General features: G+C 38.4%; 1 protein-coding gene across 1 annotated transcript; it reads right to left on the minus strand.

Annotated features, from left to right (window-relative positions):
* Positions 1–6,397: 6,397 nt before the first annotated feature.
* Positions 6,398–23,477, minus strand: NTS (neurotensin). The gene is made up of 4 exons (XM_075429004.1): positions 23,210–23,477; positions 19,098–19,159; positions 11,725–11,949; positions 6,398–9,665 (listed from the first exon to the last, which is right to left on the minus strand). Exons 1-4 carry the CDS (start codon positions 23,268–23,270, stop codon positions 9,519–9,521), a joined length of 495 nt encoding a protein of 164 aa, XP_075285119.1. The 5' UTR covers positions 23,271–23,477; the 3' UTR covers positions 6,398–9,518.
* Positions 23,478–23,697: the final 220 nt, after the last annotated feature.

The raw sequence follows: 23,697 nt of genomic DNA on the forward strand, positions 1-23,697 counted from the left end.
CCCCAGACCCTTTCATCTGGTCATACAAAACTGTACTGTTTTAGTAAGATTTAGCTTTCTATATTACCAGTCTCCATGAGCATCTGTAATAGTGAATCTGAGCAATCCTTTCTCATTCACACCTGTTGCCAACCACATTTGTTGGGTAAAAGTTTAGCTGAGGAAGATGAGTCAGAGAGACTTTCAGTATCCTCAAAGGGGCAGATGCACTTCTAACAGAAAAGCACTGAAGTGCTTAAGTGAGCAGAAATCAGGTTTACAAGCACCATGCTTCAGATATTTTAACACTCACTCTATCTAAATAAAGACTTTACTTTTCACAGTAAATGTCAGCTCCTTCTTTCACATTAAGACATGCCTTGGAAAGTGGTGCAAATAGTACATTATGTTTCTTCACACACCACTGAAAGCTGCTAATAAGGCATCAAAAATGTTTTAGCACAGCATATCTTCTTTTGCCTTCTGCCTTGTTGAATGCTCAGAAGAGATCTTGTTTATAATCTGTATCCATTCAGGTCACAGAAATATGGATTTCGGGACGAGGTCAGAGAACCACGCATTGAAGTAGGCTGTCTGATTTGCCACAATTATGCTAGATACATGAAGAAAATCTATTTTTTTCAAAGACCAGTTCTACATTACTTTCTTTAAGAGAATATAAATTTCTGGAGTTTCTCTCTAAACTTCTGTCTGTGAAGTCTGTTTGATAAAAGCTATGGTTCCCAATGCCACTCCTTGATCTTACACTGAAGGAGAAGTTTTGTAGAGATTCAGATGTTTCTCATCAGTATTTTTTTGCCCCAAAGGACATGAAAACACAGGGTTCAGAAATGTAGGCTTACAGATTTTTTTCCATGAAGTCTCATACCAGCGATCTCAGATCATTTCAGTTTCTGGACACAGTGAGTGGGTTCTCAACAGACATCTTACTGTTCTTTTTCTATGATGTCCTCAACATTCAAAGGAAACCTGACTTAGAGTGCTGGCCACGCAGAAATCATCCAGGTTTGAACCCTGAAGACTTGCACATTTTGCTAAAATGCAGGGACTGGGGTTTTCTGCAACCACATACCCTCATTTGACCTTCTGTATTCCTTCCAGTTGTAAAACCATGCTATGTGAACAACAAACAGAGCAACAAACCAGAGCCATGTAGAGTAAAAAGAACAGAACGGACTAAGAATGGAAATACAGAGAAAAAAAAGATCAAAACTACTAAAGAAAAAACATTATGAATAACTAAATTTATTCTTTGCAAGATAGCTTAGTCCATGTGCAGCAATACTTCAGTCAAGCTTTCATTATGTAGTCATAGTTTGTACTAGAACAGTCTTCTTAATTGTCCTAAATAATATAGAATTATTTAAAAAACATATTCCTTAGACTGTTCAAAAAGTAATTTCCATACTTTATTTTAGTAATAAGTAATTACTTCAATAGAAGAAAGAAACAGGGAAACAGATCATATTTAAACCCTCTAAACAAAGGTGAATTTTCCTTATAGCGTAATCTTCTCGATGCAAGTGTTAAATAGTGTCAGATGTTAGTGTTAAACGTTAGTGTTAGATATTAGTTTTCAGTATTTCTAGTGCTCAAAATATCTCATTCCCATGGGAAACCATCAAATCTGATCTATTACCACTGCAATCATGAGCAATAATGAAGCCTATACAAAATTACTTTCTAATTCTGTTTTCTCTAATTCAAAACTCTTTTGTGGAATAAGGAATTACTTTCAAGTCTTTCTGTCTGTCTTTGTTTCTTTGGGGGTGTAAAGAATGTAAAGAGATGGCTAGTTGACAGTTATTTTTCTGAAAGGAATGTTTTGCTACACTTCTGAAAGATTATCAGAGTATGAATGATACAGAGGATTGTGACGGGGTTCTGGGTAAGCTGTATATCAACATTCAAAGCAATAGATCTGAATTCTGAATCTGCAAATATTGGTTTTAACAATATATACATCTTGGACGCAAACGATACAAAGAGAAAGTAACAAATCTGTATTTAAGAGCTAGTGGGAAGAGAAGTAATCTGTATAACTATTGACTAATGTAATTTTAGTAGAATTTGAGGCTTTCAATTGAAAATTTAACTGGATACATGTAAAATGTGATAAAAGTCAATTCATATATGACTCAATATTTTTCTCTGACAACTTTTTTTAATACATGCTAAAGTCACTATATATATTTTATTTATATTTCACTAATACTCATTTGAGCTCTATTAGGTAACTTGCCAAGTGAATCAGAGTAAATAACGTTACAGGAATTTGAAGTAGGACAAAGAATTAGTACTATAGTGGCTGAGAATGAGTAGATCAGAGATGGAAAATATCAAGGTACATTAATAATTATATTCATAAAGATTCATTCTTTTTTCAATACTTTCATAAATTGTAATAAATGTTCTCACCACGGTAAAAAAAAACTACCAGGGAAAAGAACATAGAGTAGAGACGATAAGCAGTGCAATGTATACACACCTATAAATGTAAGTCTCTTCTTACCTTTCAAGAATGAAATGAGCTGCTGCTTTATGATAAGGCCTGCTCCTTGGAGCGAAGTTTTATTCTGTTCTTTTTCACAGCCCTTGAAAGATCTTCCTTGCCTCCAGCATGGATGCCATCATGATGTCTTCTAATTCTGAGACCAGCATGGGAAAATGGTGCTAATTTGCCTGGGAGACAGACTCAAACCTGGGCAGATTGGTGTTGATAACCCTAAACTATTAACAGCAATCTGTATTTCTGCCTTACTGAGTACTGATATTCCTGGCTCTGCACAGCCTACTGAATGATTGAACTGACTCTGGTGTCATTCCTGACCCTTGTCACCCACTCTCTCCTTCTCCTGATCAGCTTTCTTTAGTTGTTAGAGCTTCAGCTTAAAAACTATCAATTTGAAACCTCTGTTTCAAGCCGCTTTTCTTGATTCAAGGAAAGTGCTGGGAATGGGGGCAAGTTGGTTGCCCTTACTATCCTCTGCTGGGAACTCCCCTTTGTTTCAGAATATTCTGTCTTCTAGTTCACACAGCCTACTAAAGTACGCTTTAGTGCTCAACTAATACTAACCTAGCATAACTTAACTCAGTATTAGATTCCCTTTCCTCCTATCTCCCTGACTTTCCGGTCCCTTTCTCCCTCCCTCCCTCTGAATACACGACCCACGCCTCAGCCAGCTCTGACGCTCTTTGGTTGGAGCCAAAGAAGAATACCCAGAATACCCAGAGCCAAAGAAGGAATACCCAGTTAACATCTTCCCACATTTTCTCGCTAAAAGTCCTTTATTTGTCTGTATTTTTTTTTCCATTTGCTTGTTCTCTTACAGTCCCTTTCAGTTTCAACTCTCTAACACAGAAATCTGTAAAACCACAAAGGTAAAGTGGAGGCACATGTAATATTTATAAAAAAACACAAATTATAATGTTCATATCTCCCTCATTGTCCACAGGCAGGGTCTTGGAATAGTAACTTTTAACTTCACTATAATGAAAAAAATTGCCTTTAGTAAATGGAAAATTTTGAGGAGAATGAAAGTTAAGTATTCACCAAGGATTTCAGTTTCAAAAGCAGCTGCAATCTTAGTACTTCAGTGCCTTCTGCATATTAAAGACAATCATTTAGAAATTTGTGTCATTATTGTCTATTTCTGCAGCAAACGGCAAAAGTACCATAGTACCATAGTATTCTGCAGTTACATATCCCAATAAATTATACTTTATTTGCTGTGAAATGCAAGAATAATTTGAATAAACTCTTCATTCGTGCATACATACACATATACCTTTGCTTCATGTGGTGTTATTTTTGATTCCCTCTTTTTGAACAGAACAAAAGGCACGTTGTCTCTTCCAAATAGCTCTTTATTTAAAAGATCATTAAATAAGATACCAAAACACAACAACAGCTGCAGTATATGGGTTACACAACTACCTTAAGGATTTGGTAATACACAAAAATAACCAGGATATTTCATTCATGCAAGAACTATTAAGTAAGCTTTTTCTAAGACCTTCTCTATACCTGCTATAAAATAGGAAATCTTTTTTTTTTTTTTTATGAGGAGGATTGTTTTTGAACCTTAGGGACTATGCATTGAATCAACTAAATGTATTTTTTCGCATCCTAATAAAAGGCTTTATGATATTAGATTCTAGGAACAGTTGTCTTCAAATGCATACAAACAATATGGTTTTGAAAAAAAATTTTGGAGGAACCACAGCATTCATTCCAGACAAAATGATTCCCAAGTCATATTGCTCTGTGACAACTTTCCATAAGAAAACAATGCACATACTAGCTCCCTTTTTTCTTTTTCTTTTTTGTGTGTGTACACATTTATTTTAGACCTTTAGTCAAATATTTACAGTGTTAAAAATATCTTAAATTCTAAAATATTTGATTACAAAAATCTGTTATGCAGCTTGGATTTTTAAATAATGTATCAGAAAAAGCTGCAATAATGATGTCAAGATTGTCTTTTAGGATGTTTCCAGTCTACCCTCAAGAACAGATTCACTGACGTACAAACCCAGCAGTTTTTCATTCACATACTGTTACCACTTTGTTAAGCAGCTTAGACACTACATCTGAACAGAGGTCCTCAGGCTGCTGGCAGTCATTTCTGAAAGCAATATGCAGACTATCTGAGAAGCGCCTTATGTACACATAAGAGAAACATATCCTGCAAATGATTCCTACAACTGAACTTCAACAGTAAGATTGAAAATGGTTCCAGACGAATACTGCACTTTAGCTTTTGAGACAAAACAGACTGGTACTTGACCCACTGGGAGCTCAAACAGACAAATGCTATTCCTTGGTAATTCAAGTCCAGTTGTGTATAGCCCCATTTTTTCCTTCTGTACGAGGGGATGTGAGGAGTCTCCTGAGACAACAGCTGTATGCTTTCATCTACTTGGAAAAAGCAAGCCTTAGATGAGCAACTAAGAGCTCCTGAAGGCTTTATGTTTCTGAATAGCTGACACCCCTCCAAAAGTTCCTGGGTGGCTCCCATGCCATTTCCCCGTATTGCCACCTCAGTGGAGTCTTTCGGCCAGCCAAAGCTTGCCTGGTAACAAGGTACCACAAAGTTCTTCCTAGCCCACTGTTTGATTATTGGGCCTGTCAGACCCATCCAAGTATCCAGGATCTGACAGGTTTTGAAATCTGATCATCAACGTTGTGCTTTTGTGTCTGTCTTAATGTGACATCTGCTGGATTAAAGAGATTGGATGAGAATATCAATTTTCAGTGGCAATGAACAATTATGTTTTAGCTCCTCTTGTTGACAAAGCTTAAAAGCACGATTCAGATGCTGCCTGGCAGTCCAGTAAATAAAGTGAAATAAAAATCATTTGATGTCTATTTATTACTTTATTTAGATGTCAGGGCTATTTATTCATTTATTTATTTACCCATGTATCTATTTATTTATCTGCATGTTTTTTCAGCCTCATTCCCAGCTTCTGAATGCTTGAATTTGGTAGCAATAAAAAACTCATTCCCCAGGTTCCTTGTGAAGGCCTTGTGTGGACATCAAGGTACAAGTTCTGACTTTTATTTTGCAGGTTCTCTGCAACTCTTGTTTTATGACTGCCTTCAGTCAGTCCAATACTTTGGATGTGGAGAACATCAATGACCTGCCTGCAACCTTGGGGAATTTCAGAAGAACCTGCTCCTCTTTCTGCCCTCTTACACTCCAGCATTATAATGGTGGCTTGCATCTTCAATTTGATACCATATAGTGCAAATTAATAACTAATCTTGGGGAAAAAACAATAAAGATCAAGACCAATTTTTCATGTGTCCATTGTGTGTTAGTTAATAGCAGGGTATGAGGCATAGCCACAATCATACATTGCAAAATTAAATCTCTTTTAAACTGCAAACTCCACATTTCATCCACTCTGTTCACACCACATTCATTAAACTCTTACCTAAAACATAGAACAAAGTTTAGATTTATAACAGAAAAGAGAGAAAACACCAAATTTTATAATACACCACAAGCAAGACTCTAGAAAGCTGAAGACTTATTTCATCACCACATTTAACCTTGAAAACAGAAACTATTATATCTTATGTTTCTTTTAAAGAAAAACTAACAAATATATGATTCAGAGATGATAAAATTACTCATTTCTCTATGTTTTTCTTCTCTTGTATAGGGCATTTTTAAGATTATGGCTGATAATTATTAAAAATATAAAAAATAAAATTAAATTTCAGTTACATTTAATTCTACATTAGAAATAACTGACAGGTTTCTGCAATTGCTCTGTGTAACTATAGCTAATATTTTAGGAGTATAAGAAATAACTAAGTGTCCAAATAATTGTTATAATTATTCATCTATGAACTTTGTAAAAACATCAGCATGAAATATGTAGGAAAAATGTACTCCTCCGTGGAGACAGAAAACGACAGCAAATCTCTCAGTAATTGCCTTTATAAAACAAAATTGTCCATATCAAGAGGCAGTTCTTTAAGCCAAGGTAGAAATCTGAGTTAACGGTCTTCAAAACAACATTTTTAAACTTAAGGTAATTATGAGCTGCAGAAAAAAAAAGAAAAAAGAAAATCTGTCTGAAGTTACAAATGTTTACAAATTGTAGGGGCCTCCTTGAACTTCATTCAGGACCCTTCGCCGCTGGAAATACTTCACTGACATTGCAGGCAATGTACAGGTAGGGCCAAGGCAGGTACCCTGAGGATTCCACTGACAGAACGTGTGGAATAGAGACAAATATGCATAAGTCTGCCCATTTTTTTGCTGCCATCATCCAAAAAGGAGGGAAGGCTTCAATTCTACAGCAGTGTGGTCATCAGGAGGTAGCAACAGCTAGAAGTGGCAGGCGATTTCAAGAAAATAAGGGTCTCCCAGACGTCAAAATACCTCTTAACAGCTCTGTGCATCTGGCTTAATCGTACGGTTGAAGTGTGCTTTCTAGCATTTTAATGCTGCTGTGCTTGCTTTTCACCAATGACCAGCAAGCTGAAATGCCAGCATTGCCTTTTGTATGTTTACTGACCACGTTACAATTATGGATATTGTTTCCTTGTCTAGTTAGGACTGTTTCTCACTCTGGATAACGTTCTTCTGACATCTCCCTAAACAACTCCATCAGAGGCGAGGGAATAACTGACCAAGCTACGTCCTGCCGTACTTTAAGCTCTGCCTCCTCCGGTGACACAGAGTAGCTGACCGGGTGTGGACTCACAGCGTGCTGAAAGGAAACGGGTTATTTTAAGCCATTTTCAGCCAGTCAGTCTGGCTAATCTGCTAACTCTGCACTGCAAGGAATGAGTACACAGTCTCAGGGTAAGTTCCACTCCAGTGTGGAGCACGAGACAAGGGTGGAACAGTTAATCAACATCATTTGAGGTCCTCTGCCATAACTCTGAATATCTAAATCATCTCCAAAATGAAACATAGAAGGGTGCTTTTGTTGTCAAAAGATTTAATGTTCTCCATCAGATGACAACCATATTACCTTAACCTACTTCTTTTTTTAAACTCATACTCTTACACTGAACACAAGAGAAAAATATCATGGCAACCTATTTCTTTTTGTCTTACTCTTCTGTGTTCCCCATGAAATAGTGGTCTGAAGTTTCTTTTCTTTTTTCCTTATATATTGCTATCAGTGTATTTTGGAACAAACTGTATTCTGCTTTGTTATTTCAGACCAACAGGTAATTTAGAATTTAGAGTATCCATAATAGGACTAGGGAGCTTGTAGGTTTGTTGGAAAGGGGGATGTTTCTCAGCCCCTTGAGAGCATACTGTGTCTCCAGTCTAATTCTACAACAGTTTCATTAAAAAAAAATGAATCTTATAGAACCTTATTTAAGCAAAGCCCTTAAGCACATTAAGCATTTAAAGCATTCAGACCAATTGTGCTTAAGTGCTTTGCTGTATTCAAGTCATAACGATTATTACAGTAATTAGTGTGTGCTCAGTTATATCTTGTAGCCATGTGCATTTAGTGGCTATTGAATAAATAAACTGATTAATAACATTTGCAGTGAGAAAAGGAAATATAATTAACTGTAAAAAAACCATCTCTCACCATGTAACACTGTTGGTATCACCATTGCTATGTGTATGTTTTTACTATGCATATCCCTGTACATGTTTATAATAGTTGACAGAAAATCTGACCTGTGAGGGCATCTGGAAATTCTCTGAGTGTTTTTTTTCTGGAAATTTCTTGGAATAGCATTGCTTTGAGGAAATACCTCAAACAGAAAACAGGTAACTTTTCAAAAGCAATGTCTGTCCCATTTTTTGCCTCCTGGCCTGAGCATCCAGGCTTCAGGGGTCTTGGACTGTCCTTCTATTTTGACTGTTGTTGTGACCCCCAGTTTTTTCAGACTGCTTTCCTCCAGACTGGAACCCAGGACCATTAAGATCCCGAGCCTCATGTAAACACAAGAGCAGGAAAATGTGTAAATTTCAGGTGGCACTTGATACCTCACAGCTTGAGAACAATTTTTTCCATGCTGGGACCTTCTCTCTTCATCAGCTTCCAAGGCTGTCTTTAACCCCTGAAACTACCTGTTGTTACTACAAATGTGTCAAGGGAGGGAAAGGAAATGCCTTTTAATTCTAAGTTTGAGATGTTCTAATTTTAATTTTTCTTTCAAATATTTGTCCCAGTTTTTTAATGTAACCAGACTGGTATTTTGACTTTAACAGTGACAGCACAGGAGCATGAATCAGCTTTTTTTTTGTCTTTATTTTTTTTTCCTAAACATTCATAAATTAGGTAAACAGTTTAAATTCCTTCACTGATTTAATAAACTGTTTTCCTTATTTAGTCAGTGATACAGAAGACTCCAAAGCACATCTGGGTTTGTTCTCACTAGTGTTAAAGTCCCATTTATATATTGTTTTCCTAAATTATGACTCTTCAGTGGCACATTAGGAGTCAAGAACTTAAAATTCATTTACAAGCAGGTTATTTAAAATACATATTTTGAAACTGCCATTTAATAGTTAACTGGCAGTATTTCCTTCCTTCCTTAGGCCTAATCCTTAATAAATTGAACTTTGAAATTGAATAAATAAAATTAAAAATTGTGCAGTTCTGAATAGTGTATTATTCAAAAATTTTATAAGCATATATATATTTGAGGTGTTGCGCTAAGAAATTATAAGATCCTCAGCAGGGTTTACAAACAATATCAATTTACTTGTTGTATGTCATGTGCTTTATAAAATGGGAAAAGACTACAATATTGTTGGAAATACTTTGATATCTCAGTTTCGTACAATACATCATGCTTAGAAACTAGATTTATTTGCAAATGTATTGGTCCAATTAATCTCAAGTAGGAAAAAAATCACAATCAAGAAACAGCAATTGCAAAAAAAGACACAGTTATGTTATCATCTTGATGATTTTCCATAATGTATTTTCACACAAGTATGATCTTAGATTTAAATAAGATAACCATAATGCACAGTTACCTATAAACTAAATATACATTGTTTTCTTCTGCTGCATCAGTAATAAGAACTTCTCTTGAGTATGTATGGTCTTCTAGCTTTGTTCACATGTAGCTGCCGTTTCAGAATATAGGGATTTTTTCTTTTCATTATTTCCTTGTCCTGGCTTGAGTTGTCTAGATCAAAAGCATCTTGCTGAAGTAACTGTAGGATGCAAGAAGACACACAATGTTGTCAGCTTTTTTTGATAATGAAGTTTATAAACTCCTAGAAAGTTTTACAGAATTTCATCTGCCACCAAGGAAAATCTTTATTATAATAGTTGTGAGTTTAAAAAAAAGAAAAAAAAAGTCCAAAACTGAAGACATGAAACAAAGATCAAGCTAAAGATGAGCTGAGCTGAATCCTACAGAGGTGATATTTAGATTCCACTGAAACAAATGAGATCATTGGTTTTGACTAGAGAGAGAAGCTGGCATTTCCTTCTTGGACTAAAACTCAATTTGACTGAAAACTTCCGAATGATTGTCACTCTGTAATCACTCATTTAGGCTAAACACCTCCTAAAACACCCACTGCTTGCTGGTTTCAGCTTTTGAGCAATATTTTAATCTGCAACTTGCTACAGCTAAAAAATTAAATGTGTAATTAACAAGAAATGACATAAAGCACAAGAAAGCCAAAATTTTGACAATCAAAATTTCTTATATAACTGTGTTTTGAGTTTTACTTGGAGTTTTTAACTTTTTTTTCAGATTGGTTTTTGCTTTATCTGTTAAGGTTTCATCCATTCTCTCACCACTTTCTTCCATGTTTAATTACCGTTCTATTGCCTGGCTGAAAGGCATTAAACTGAAAACATTTTTATACTCACCTCAGTATTTCCCTAAGCAATCAAATGCTGTTACTCAGTTATTTACTTAATACATGAGTGCTCATCTAAATTCTGTTGAAATGAATGGAAAGACTCTCATGGTTCCAACAGACTTAAGAGTCAATCCTGGATGAATAAGAACGCAAGAACTTCTTTCATTACATAAATTGCTTATTTCAAGCCTTCTTCAATCCTTCTACCTCTGGCTCTATCTCTTCTTCTTTCATTGTGCCTTATAAACCTCCGCACTGTGTAAGTGTGTTCCTAAGTGGAGAGAGGAATTTTTTTTTTCAATTTCACATGCAGTACTGTTAGAAGTGATGATTCCCAACCACCACAAGAGGTGGTGTAACTGCAAAGTAAGGAACTGTGACTAAGCTATATGGGCTAATGAATATAGTCAGTTCTATGGTAGCTCCTTTTCAGCAATAAATGTACTGATGGAGTGAGTCCTCAGAAAATTTTGGTTCTCCAAGATGTTGCAGTCTGTTGTACCAGCCATCCTAGATAATACGAAGGATTGAGAATAAGCCTGCAAATACAGAGCTGTGATTCACCAAACAAAAGAGCATCAAGATTTGGTCAGACTGTCCATAAACCTGCAATAGCTGAAAAAATTGAGTTTACTGGAAAGTGGGTAGTGATATTGAGATATCTTTTTTTGCTACACAAAACAGCTTTTAGTGTAAGATATAACAACGCAAGTGGATTGAACCCAGTGTGCCTCTATGTGATCACAGCACTAAGATAAATATCATAAATGGACTATAAACAGTCGCTATTTAAGAACAGCTATACATACAATCACATTGTCAACCTCCAAGGTCCTCTTTAGGTGTGGGGAAGTGAAAAGCAAGAGTTCCCCTGCTACTGGTTTCCTAGCAATGGTAAGAAGCCCAGAGTACCTGGGAATATTACACGTACACATGGGCATGTGTCCATGCATTTTGAATTCAGTTTGCCTTAGGGCCTTAAAAGGGTTTTCAGAACTCTGCCTACATTTAGTTATGGCTCAATAAATCTGCAGTAACTTCAGGTCTGTTAAGCAGGTATTAATTTTGTGTTCTGGCACAGAGCTCACTTTCATGTGTTTGGTTGGTTGGTTCCTTGGAATAGCTACAAAGAGTGAAGAAAGTATGTAGTTAAGAATAGTTCTCATTTCTCCATGGGTCGTTACAAAAACCCGACACTCAGCTTATCACAAACTACGTTAATTCTCAACTCTTTCAATAAGAGGCATATTAGAGGTATCAGAGGAAATAGAAAAGGGAGGGAAAACTCAGACAATGTGAGGGGGGTTACATGGATATGGATTTTAAAATGTCACTACCAACAGAGCCTGAGAGTTTAACAGCAGTTGAAACATGCATTTGTGACAGTTTGTTTTACCTCCCAATGCTGAAAGGCTCTGCTGTGGCAAACTTTTTGGAGTTGATATACTGTCAGCATCGCTTCCAAGCTGAAGCCATCCAGAGCAGCAGGGAACTGCCTTCCTGAAATGAGATCCTCTTCATCTACCTCTACTGTTTCCCCCACTTGGTTGTTTATGTTGTTGACAAGATTGCAGATATTTAGCAGGGTCATTTTCCAGTAAGGAAGTTTTGCTCTGTTAATCTGAAAATACAAATACCCACTATTTAACACGTTGCAATTTTGGCTTTTTTTTTTAGAAATAATGTATGACATTCAAACATTTTGGTAGGAATAAGTTTGTGTGTTTGAACTACTTTTCATCTGCTCAGCTTTTAGACAATAATTAGAGACTGCTGAAATTAGGACAAGTCATTTATTAAACACACCAAGTCTGCTTCCCCACAGCCTTACCCCCCAGGTAGATATACACCATGAAAAACTAAACTGCTACCAAACCAGAATGGTAGCATTTCATAGTCATTCTGCACAGGTGCAAACAGAAACACAGATGGAAATTAATATAATATAAATTCACAGGTGTAAATCAGGACAATGAGTCAAACCCACTGGACAAATTCCCAGTACTAGAATCCAAGGTGGATGCCTGTGGTTAACTAGACGCTCCTCCCCAGTTCAGAATAAATACCGGTCATTTCAAAATTCCCTGAGAAAAGGAACGGAGTCCCTGCTTCAGGGCAAGCTGTCTGATGAGGCTCGGTCTGAAGTTATGGAAGCTGTAAGCCCCAGGAGTTTTGGATGCTGGAAAGTCATGAGCCTGGGAGATGTGAAGCAAAGGTGCATGGGCTTACATGAAGATAGAGCAAAGATGAAACACAACTATGCAAACAATGTATTCCTGATTTGGCAACTGGACTGAAAAACTCCGACTAACTGTATTTAGGTGGTCCATAATGGACCTTTTCAGAGAAGTTACAGAAAGACAGAAATACAGAAATTACACCATGGTTTGTCTCAAATTTTTCTTGTTCCTGTATTTTGTATTCTTTAGGAGCTATTTAACTTTTAAATCCTTTTAAAAAAAGTTGAGAAAAAAAAATTTTTACTTTTCTACTCGTACTCTTCTTCCCAAGCAGCTGTGGAAGTAGTCTTCTTTAGTTTTGGTTATCAACAGAAAAAAGTAAATGAAAAACCTAATTCCTATCCCATTCACTGCTTTTCATGTCTTTGCCACTTTCTCTGTTCTCCCTTATTATTTCTTTAAAATTGTATTCCTTTCAGTGGTGAGGATAGAAATTAGATTCCTTAAACTAGAACTGGTGACAGAGCAATCTCCAATGAAAAGCCAAATAGCAAAATCCTATTTATTACTGGCAAGGGCTTTCTTGCTGTGCATATTAGGATTACACTTTACCTATGAACTGAAATGTAGTTGCTTCTCTTCCTGGATGTACAAAGTCAAATATAGGCCCTACATTAACACAGACATTGCCTTTTACATACTGACAGCATTAATTAAGAGTGTGGATGCAGTGCTTATTTAGCTGAACATTAGGTAATCGCATAATCTGTTGTTTCTTTAAAGCACCTTCCTAACAAAGGGGCATTGTATGCAAGATTTATGCATATTCACCACATTTCATTATTTTTTGAGGGAAAACAAAGAAAATGGAGTGGAATGAGGAAGAAACAAGAAAAGCTGGCATCACTATTAGCATTAGTTACAAAAAAAAATCCCTTTTGGCCATAATCATTACTCCAATGTACATCTGATATATGCATGCCTTTCAAAATGAGAGTAATTTACCCCTTTAATAAAATCAACATGTGTTCTCAGATTCCTGACAGGCCTTAGGGGGGAAAAAAAAAAAAGAGTATTTTGTTTTGAGGCTAAGAAAACAAATCTCAAGTCTTATTCAGAATCTTGAAACTGGTTCTGCATTGTTTACTTTGAGCTCATATGTTGTGCCCTAATCAGTCTATCGAATTATTTGAAAAGATGTGACAGTTTCAAAACAAAAATTAACCTCTTTGCAGAATGTCTAATTTAATTAACAGAAGTTAAACTAGCAAAAAGTTCAAGTGTCCACTGCAATTTCAAAATCTTCTTTGGTCTGTTTTAAAATATTTGTGAAATGTAAAAATACAGAGCTTTTCACGACACATGAGTAGGCTTTTCAGTGCACCTCTCTCTCTTGGGTATGCAAAAGAAATCTGAGCTAGCACTAAAACAGCTAAATTGCAATGAAGAACAAAATCTAGCGGCAGTGCTACGTGAGCAAGTAAGAGTTCCGAGTTCAAAAAAACCAAAAATATTCCAGTGGATGGGAACAGAAGAAAAGAGGAAAGGACAGGGAAATTTGTTATGCCTTCTTGTATAATTTATAGAATCTTTTTGATCTAAAGTTACTTCTTTATGTTAGCCTGATGCATGTCTATGTTTAAAGGAACTTTCCTCTGTATATTAGTAAAATACTTGAATACATGAAATCGGTCTTAGCTGCTACTTACAAGATTAAGGGAAAAAAATTGCAGTGCTGTCTACAAGCACGCTTCGTTTGTTAAGGGAGTCTAATTCCCATTAATACCACACATATATCACCTCAAAGTATTTTCAGTTGGGTACACCTGCTTCTGACTTACATTGCTGCCAGCTCACAGAATGAGACTACAAAGCATCAAGAACTTCAGCCAAGAGTGAAATATTTTTTTTAACTGAACATGGCACTCTCCAGGGTCATGTCCAGTCATGTAACGGAGCAGTCGTGTTACTTTTCTGCTCTACTTCACTACTACAGCAAGTATTCAATCAAAGAGCTTTGTTTTATAGGTTATGGGAAATCTCTGAGGTGCTAAATCTAAACAAATATGTGAAAATACAGTTTAAGATGGCCATAACCCAAATGTTCAGGTACATTTCCAATGTGTGATATATTTCCCACACAGGTCTAAACAATACCAGCCACAGTTGCTCAAGACATGTTTTGGAAAACACCTACACAAGAGATCAAGGAATCCATATCTGCCAAGACAGAACTAATTTTTTTAAGATTAACTTGAAAAATATCTGGGAGTGATCTGAAGGAACAAAGGAGACTACAGTATGAATCAGAATATAAAAGCTATTAATGCTGAAGTGCATATGATCCATTGTTGAACATGCTTCTGAAATAAGACTCATATATACGGTTTCCCACACCCCGTAAGTCTTGGAAGAGAATTTTAATCATCTAAGAAACTGAAATGAGCTTGGGAATATTTCCTTCTTTGACAACAGGCTTGTCCTATGAAAGATTAAAGAGAATCCCAAGTTGTAACAATATTGGGGCTGTTCAGCCTGGAGAAGAGAAGGCTCCAGGGGGAGACCTTATGACAGCCTTCCAGTACCTGAATGGCCCTACAAGAAAGCTGGAGAGAGATTTTTTACAAGGGTGTGTAGTGACAGGACAAGGCGGAATGGCTGTAAATTAAAAGAGGGCAGATTTAGATTAGATATTAGGAAGAAATTCTTCACCATGAGGGTGATGAGGCACTGGAACAGGTTGCCCAGAGAAGCTGTGGCTGCCCCCTCCCTGGCAGTGTTCAAGGCCAGGTTCGATGGAGCTCTGAGCAACCTGGTCTAGTGGAAGATGTCCCTGCTCATGGCCAGGGGGGCTGGAACTAGATGATCTTTAAGGTCCTTTCCAACCCTTACCATTCTATGATATCTTTTTCTTTCCATTTCTGGTTGAATGATACCCCTAATAGATTGTTTCAGAGAATTCTTACGGTATAACGCATACCTACCAAACATTTTTCTTTTTTTAGAACAAGAAAGTTCAGTTTTCTGCTTTTTCTATTCTTCTCTTTATCTAGTAAAAGCAGATGAAAACCAAATTCACAACCAAGTAAAACCCAAGGTAATGCAGGATCTCTATGGTTCCTTTTTGGAATAGTAGTTGAATTTTGTCCAGAACATAACCGCAGAAATAAGAAAAATACTCTCTGTCTTCATGCAGATACGGTATTGAGTTCTGTTACGGTGCAAGTTCTTCCATGGTATATACTAATGCCTGTAAATGTAATGAATTTTTATGTGATGACTGAATCAGCATGCCAGTAACTCCTAAGCAGCTGTAACCTCATCTGCCTCTAACAAGGTGGCTAAACTGTCTGGGCACATACAGTCAGTAACAGGCATCCTAGAACAGTAAGAGGGTCCAAGATTTCAGAAAATTAATGTGAGTGGGGATCCCAAAGGTGGAGTACATTCCAGTGAAAATATATTCTTCAAGGAAATACTTTTTTTTCTGTTTTTTCTTTTTTTTTTTTTTTTTCTTTAACTAACATCATCTCAGTCTTGTTTGAGTTCAGGACATTCTGCATGCAAGAGGTCATTTCAGGCAAGCATTCAGGAAGCTGGGAATAGAGCTATCTATTAGATACGAAAGAGAGACAGCACATAACTGTACACATATTTGTGACACTTCAGGTTGTGTTCTCTTACCAGATCTTCCAAGTGTTTGTTTGGATTTTATCTTAGGGGAAAGACAGATAAAGCATTTTAGGGACTTGTTTGATCCCTATACATTCTTTGAGATGTAACAGCAGGGAAGGGTAATAAACTGTATTAAATGTTGAAGACAGGTAGTAGTAAGGATGGACATACTTCTTTAAAGATGGGAGAGCGATACAGCATATAGATGACTTAATGAGCAGTTTGAAAAGGGCCAGTAGACACTGGACAGCAGTCTGTGAAGTCAACAGCGTATGGTAACTCTGTCCATAATATTGGATAGACTACTGAATGTTGCAAAAGGTGTGTGGAATCCTGGGGTGCATGAAGCAGAGTGTGGCCAGCAGGACGAGGGAGGTTCTCCTTCCCCTCTACACTGCCCTGGTGAGGCCTCATCTGGAGTACTCTGTCCAGTTCTGGGCTCCCCAGTTCAAGAAAGATGAAGAGCTACTGGAAAGAGTCCAGCGGAGGGCTACAAGGATGATGAGGGGACTGGAACATCTCCCCTACGAGGAGAGGCTGAGGGAGCTGGGCTTGTTCAGCCTGAAGAAGAGAAGGCTGCGAGGGGACCTAATAAATGCTTATAAATATCTGAAGGGTGGGTGTCAGGAGGATGGGGCCAAGCTCTTTTCAGTGGTGCCCAGTGACAGGACAAGGGGCAATGGTCACAAACTGAGGCACAGGAAGTTCTGTCTGAACATGAGGAAGAGCTTCTTCCCTCTGAGGGTGACGGAGCACTGGAACAGGCTGCCCAGGAAGGTTGTGGAGTCTCCTTCTCTGGAGATATTCAAGACCCACCTGGACAAGGTCCTCTACAGCCTGCTGTAGGTGACCCTGCTTCGACAGGAGGGTTGGACTAGATGACCCACAGTGGTCCCTTCCAACCCCTACTATTCTGTGATTCTGTGATTCTGTGTGCCTAAACCGTAGCTCTGGTCTTGATACTATACTTCACAAGTGCCTACTTAGGAAGATTTTTTTCTCTCAAAATACTAGAACCATGAGTGATAATCCACTTTGCCGCATTTTTAGATCTCATGTTTCATAAAATCTTTTTCCTTTTTTTCCCCACCTTAATGCTATGACTGGATTTCCCTTGTGCTTACTAGATGGTTAATGTAATTTAAGAGTAATTGCCCTCAACTGGAACCATATCTCAGGCACAATACAAGACAGCTGTTACACACACCATCCTCAAATTTGTCTCTCACACCAGAACCATACTTTTGTTCTAATGAGGATTACAAGCTAGCAGAGGACACCAGAAAAGAATAAAAATAATTTGTCATTTACGTAATGAAGAACGGAATACTGGTATGCCTCCTGTAGAGGCATTTATGCACACTTTTTAATGATTCCACCGTGCCTTACTTTGATGTCAAGAGACAATATATACTGAACTAATGAATTGTAGATGGTGATTTAAGGCAGCATAATGTAGAATTAAACCAATGTCTCCACCATGCATCTACTGCTTCTGTCAACTTTATGTGTCACTCGACTTATGGTATGTATCATAAGGAAATTGAATAGCAAGCTACATGATGTAAAACAACATATAAGAGTATTGTGGCAAACATCATTACATTATTAACCGGTGCATTGTATTTGCGCATTTTTAGTTACCTGAGATTGTGTCTTGTGCTTACAGGGAGGAAAAAGCACAAGTTAGGTTCCCAGTTCCATTAAAGTCACCAGCAGAAATGCCAATAGCTGCAGAGTTTCCTCCCAGGGCACACTATGTTTTGCCACAGAGACAGAACTGTTTTTGTCAGCCTCCTATGCTTAAAATTGTCTCAGGAGAAGAATATCTATTAAAACTTTATGTACCTTAGAGAAGTGAGTGGTAAACTGGTTTATTTGGCATCTAAGGTTAAGTACCGTGCCAGTAAAGAACTGGGGAACCTATGAACTGCCAGACCAGATCAAAACAATGTATTTTCTGGCCTTATTCTAGTCTATTCAAAGGATCACGTGAAAAAGACCACAAATAAATGCAAACAGCAAATACAGCAATCTTCCAGGCAGGTTTTGTCCTTCACCTTCAACTAGTTGTTGGTTTTTCTTGGGAAAATTTTAATTTCTCATTTTATTTTCAATTAAATTTAAGCACCACTTGAACTTCATTAGAACAAAGAATTAAAACATTCAACCTTAAGCCCATAGGACTTGTTTCAGGATTTGTTCTTTAATATGTTGCTGAAGAAATACTAGATGTATATATTTTTTAGATCATTCATGGAAAATAACAATGTTGATCATTCATGGAAAATAACAATGTTGAATGCACGTATGTGCAACACTTGCTGCTTCACCTTGTCAATACCAGATTGGAACTGAATTCTTGTCTATTTGTATTAAATGACATGTACATCACTCACAGTCTGGCAGCTTGTCAAGGAAATGTCATTTATCAGATGAATATTTTCATAGTCATGTCCCCATGTTCCTGTACTAACACTGTGATTAAATTCGTAAATCAAAATCAGCATATGTATTAACAGTTTTTGCTTTATGACTGTCTTAATTTTATATGCATATAGGAAAATTTCTGCGTAAAAACAGCATTTACAGATTTGATTCAAGGTTAATTTAGCTTTCATCAGGCATAATCCTATTGGAAACACATTTCCTCATATAAATTTACATCTCTGCACATAACAAAGTTTTGACAGTTTAATAGAAGTACCAGTGTTATGAGTGAGGAGCACTTCTAGTGTGTCACATCAACACCTTTAAATTTCCTTTGAACTGCAGAAAATCTTACACCAAAGTCATGTCTAGCACTGAACTTTTCAGTCTAGACCATAGGTTATTACTTTCTGCAAGACTTCTGGGTTTCTAATGAGAATTCATTTGCTCCCTACACGACACCTAAAAGAGGAAAAATAATTACCTTTGATGTGTACATATTGGTCAATAAATCTGCATCTAACGCTTTCATTTCCTCTTCTGAATCTGGGAATAAACCAGAAACATATGTTTATTATTTCACCATAAATCATGGACATTTCAATTCAGCATACAGAATTTAGATATATCAATGAATTCTGAAAAACAAGCAGCAAACAAAAGCAAACAAACAACTTAGATACAAACACAACAAAGCAATCTAGAGGGACTGTGAGGAGTCTTCAGGTAATAGCAACATTATGTTAAAATGGATGCTCACTACCTTTTTAAAGCAAGCTTACTGGAGTGAATGAAATGATTCGTTAATCTCAGTTCACTGGTAGACAGGCCCACTAACCTGCAGCCCTTTCAGTAAAGAAGACTTCCACAACATTTTTCATTCAAAATCCATATGATTTTCATAATTACTATTTGTCACCACTGCTTACTTTGGAAGAAGATTTAGGATATTTATTTTCAAGGAATATTTAGTTAAGTAGCAGCTAAGTATTTAGGTGAATGGCATTTACGATTACTTGACAAGAGTCTTGGTTCTTCTTGGCTAAATTAAGAAAATTTTTACTTGTATGAGGGAATTGATCTTGACCAGTTTGTGAAACAATCTTTTGACAATACATACACCAAAAGAAAGTATTCTGACTGAAAGTCTTAGGATTTTATTAATTTAATTGACTTTTGATAGCTCAGCAGACTTGCAAGACCTGTGATTTGGTGAATATGTTAAAAATTGCTGTAGAAAGAGAAAACTGCCATCAACTTTTCTGCTTTGTGCTGTACAGAATCACAAGGAAAATACAGCAGCAATCACAGCTCAAAGATGAGATATATACAGAAATCAGCTAAGTCTTCAGAGTTCCGCATGGCTTTTAGCTTTCCTGGAATACCAGCAATCCAAAGCCAAACACCACGCTTACTTCTACTTAAAGCCAAACTAAACCAAAATCTACTCCATATTCATATAAGTCACATCCCACTTTCATTAAAATGATCAGTGCTGTTGGAACGTAATACTCTGCCACAGAATCTGTGGATCAATTTTGCCTGTGTCTTCGTTTCAAGGATCATCACCACGTTGTGCCACCAGCTTTCACAGAACATGAAACTGTAATGGACCTTTTATACAAATATGTGCTAATCTTTCATAGATATCTGCTAGCCCAGGAAGCCAACTGTTATAATGCTCTTAAAAACCAATCATGTTCTTTCTTAATAACAAGATCTCACCACCACTGTGTTTCTTCCTTGGGGAATTATTCCAGACTGGCAATGGTTACTCACCTTCTTCTAATCTCAAGCCTAATCTATTTCTAATTACAAATTTATTAATGGTTTGTATATAACATTCTTCATCATAAATAACACCTTTTCTCTTTGTAATATTTACCCAACTCACGTATTTCCTGAGAGCAATCACAGACCTTCCCAGATTAGATTTTTAGGGTGTGCTGTGCCTTTTCGACATAAACCATTTCCCTGGAAATCCCACAAATACTTCACTGAGAGGCTATGCCCAGAGCTATTAGACTCTTCCCTATTCTTGTAATAGCCTTGTATTTCCCACCTCATCAGAGCGGCCCTCCTCTGTGCCTGATGTGATCTCGAGACAGCACAGCATAGCACAGTATGGATCAGAAGCCTCAGTACTTAACTACCTTAATGCTTACCGTTAGCTACGGGAAGTAGCTCTCTTGCACATTTTTTTATTTTGTTTGTCTTTCACGGCTGAAAAACTTCAGTTATCTCATAAAAAATAAGGTCAGATAATCTGACCAAGTCTTTTATCTCAGACATTCCCAACAGCTGTGCTTCTGTTAAAAGCAGCTTCTAATAGGAACTTCTGTTATTTCCTAAGCTATTGCTTTTTGTACTGTTGCACTGCTTCTCGTTTCTATTATTCAGGTCATCAAAAACTGTGTGTTATGCCAATCTTCCTCTGTAGCGATGCTCCTGTTCATCTTCGCATTACTAGCACACTACATTCATTCATTCTTACTTTTTCCATTGAAGTTGTTACTGAAAATATTAGACTAGTTTGTAGGTCAGTATTGCAGCAAATCCCTAGCAACTAGTCTCCAACCTAGTGCTCTTCAGCCCTTTCAGCACTACTGGTTGTCAGTTTTACCTGATCTCTTGAACACTTCACCATTAGCCAAAGTTCTGCTGGCAGCACAAGATCACCGCAGCTCAATTTGTGCTGACAGCAGCAGCTCCTGCAAATGGGTGAGTAAAACACATGTGACAGCATCACGATTTGTGGTGTCCTCGGTCATAGTAGCTGAGGACAATGAAAGGACTTGTGTCTGGTTAGCACCTGATTTTTATATTCTATAGAGGATGGAAGATAGCTTCCACATGATCAAGGCTGGAAGACAGCTGCAGCTGTGAAAGATAGGTAGGTATTAAGAAACATTTTGATTGAGAAAAGAAGTCTGGAGGACATTATTTAGGAGGCTGTTCAAGATTCCTCACATGAAGAATAAAGCAAGGCTTGGAGGAGAAGCGAGCATATCCAGGCAATTCAGGAGGGAAGAGACACATAAAGAGCAAAAGCATAAACAGAGCAGACCCTCAGAGAGCCACGTATAAAAAGTCTGGTTACACGTTATTGTTCAAATCAGAGCAAACTTCACACAGTTTGATGTCCTCTTGATTAACTTCTTGTTGACAAGAAACATAGCTTCAATTCATATAATCACTTTGTGACAATCTGTGATAATCACAGTTACATTCTACAGGTACACACTCTTTCCTGAGGGCAAACATTTTCAAAAGACAAGTAAAATGAATGATCATTTTCTTTAGCTGTCCATATTAGTTAAAACTGATTTGACCCCTCCCACAAGCTTCTCCATGACACTTCTCATTGAATACATTTTCTAATTTTCAAGCAAATAAACCATCATGTCAGTTACATGTACAGATATATTTCTGGGTGTTTCTATGAGCCTATTTTAACCTCCACTTAAATTTTTTACTTTAGTGGGCTTTCATTCAGGCTTTCGGAAACTGCCTCACTGAAAACACTAGCCAAGTATTTCTTGAAAAGCTTCAAATACATGGGGAGAAAATAGCAAATATTAAGCCTTCTCATTTAGATCACCTATTCTCTATAATAATGATTATGTTCATACTGTGATAAAATGCAGGCATTATGTGTGTTACATTTTTCTTCTGCATGGAAATACAAATTGGAAACTTTCATCTAAAGTGAGAATCAGGAATTCTGAGTCCTCCTGAATACTGAGGCTGAAAAATTCAGCTACTTGCAGATTTACTCTTTAAATTTTGTGGAGTTAAAAGCTAAAGTAATTTGCAAGGCAGTTAAGACTGGATTTTGAAGCCTATTCTTCTTCATGCCTCCATGTGTGCACCTGTTTAATTGCCACCATACCTATTGTTGGTCACAAACTTAGGGCATAAATGACACACGCTTAGTGGCATCATTTCCCAAAACAGCAGGCAACGCATTTTAAGATATAATCCTCTTTTTTTTCAGTTTGCTAAACCAATTGGCCTTGGAGTAGAAACGCGCTTACATTAACCTTCCTATTGTGTGATCTGCATCTGATTCAGCAGTTTTTGTCATAATTACAGAGCAGTTGCTAGCAATCTTCCCCCCCCCCCCCCCCCCGAGTACTAAGAGCGTAGTTCTGTCACTAAAAAGCGACTGAAGTGCATACATATTCACGTTGATTCGGATTATGGCAGCTACTCATACGAGCCGAAGAAGCTGTGATTTCTGCGAGAGTTTGGAAATACGCGGTATTCAGTAAAGGACGAACGAGCCAGCACAACCGAGCAGACGGTCTAGACGGGTTTGAGTTCCCGAAGACCAGCCTACGCTGCCCGGCACGGCGGGGATGCTGCGCAGAGGAGCGGTTTGCGGGAAGGGAGAAAGTTACGGGCGCGGCAGAAAAACGGCGGCCGGCCGGAGCCCCTTCCCGGGGCCAGCTCCCCGGCGCCCGCCGGCTGCAGCCGCGGCAGCCCCAGGCAACTTCGCCTCCGTCCTCTCGGCCCCGCTCCGGGCTCCGGGGGCGGCCCCGCGCCGGCCGGCCCGAGGGACCTGGGGGCCGGCGGGGGGGGGGGGGCGCTTACCTGAGCAGAGGCTGCAGGAGGCCAAGGCCAGCAGCACCACGCACACCAGCTGGGCTCTCATCCTTGCTGCGCCGCCCTCTAGAAAGTAAAGTCCATAAATCCTGGGGAGAGACGGAGAGAGACAGACAGACAGACAGACAGACAGACAGAGCCCCGCGCCGCCCCGCGCCCTCGGCACGCGCGCCGCCGGGCAGCCGCAGGCACCAGGCAGGGGACCCGGACCCTTCCCCAACTATATAAGCCGCGGGGTGATGTCACGGCGGTGCCGCCGTCGCCTCCTGACGAAGCTCCCTCCCTCCTCCCCCTCCACCCCCTCCCGCGCTCCCGCTGGCCCCCCCTTCCCCCCCCCCCCCCCTCCCCCCGGCGCTCCGCGCCCGCCAGCGCTGACGCCACGCGCCACCTGACGCACGCGGAGCTCCGCGGGGCGCGCACCGAGAACTCGCACCCGGCGTCGGGGGCGCGGCCGGAGCGGGCTTTTCCCGAAAGGG

Source organism: Opisthocomus hoazin, chromosome 8 (genome assembly GCF_030867145.1).
Source record: "Opisthocomus hoazin isolate bOpiHoa1 chromosome 8, bOpiHoa1.hap1, whole genome shotgun sequence".
Taxonomy (NCBI): Eukaryota; Metazoa; Chordata; class Aves; order Opisthocomiformes; family Opisthocomidae; genus Opisthocomus; species Opisthocomus hoazin.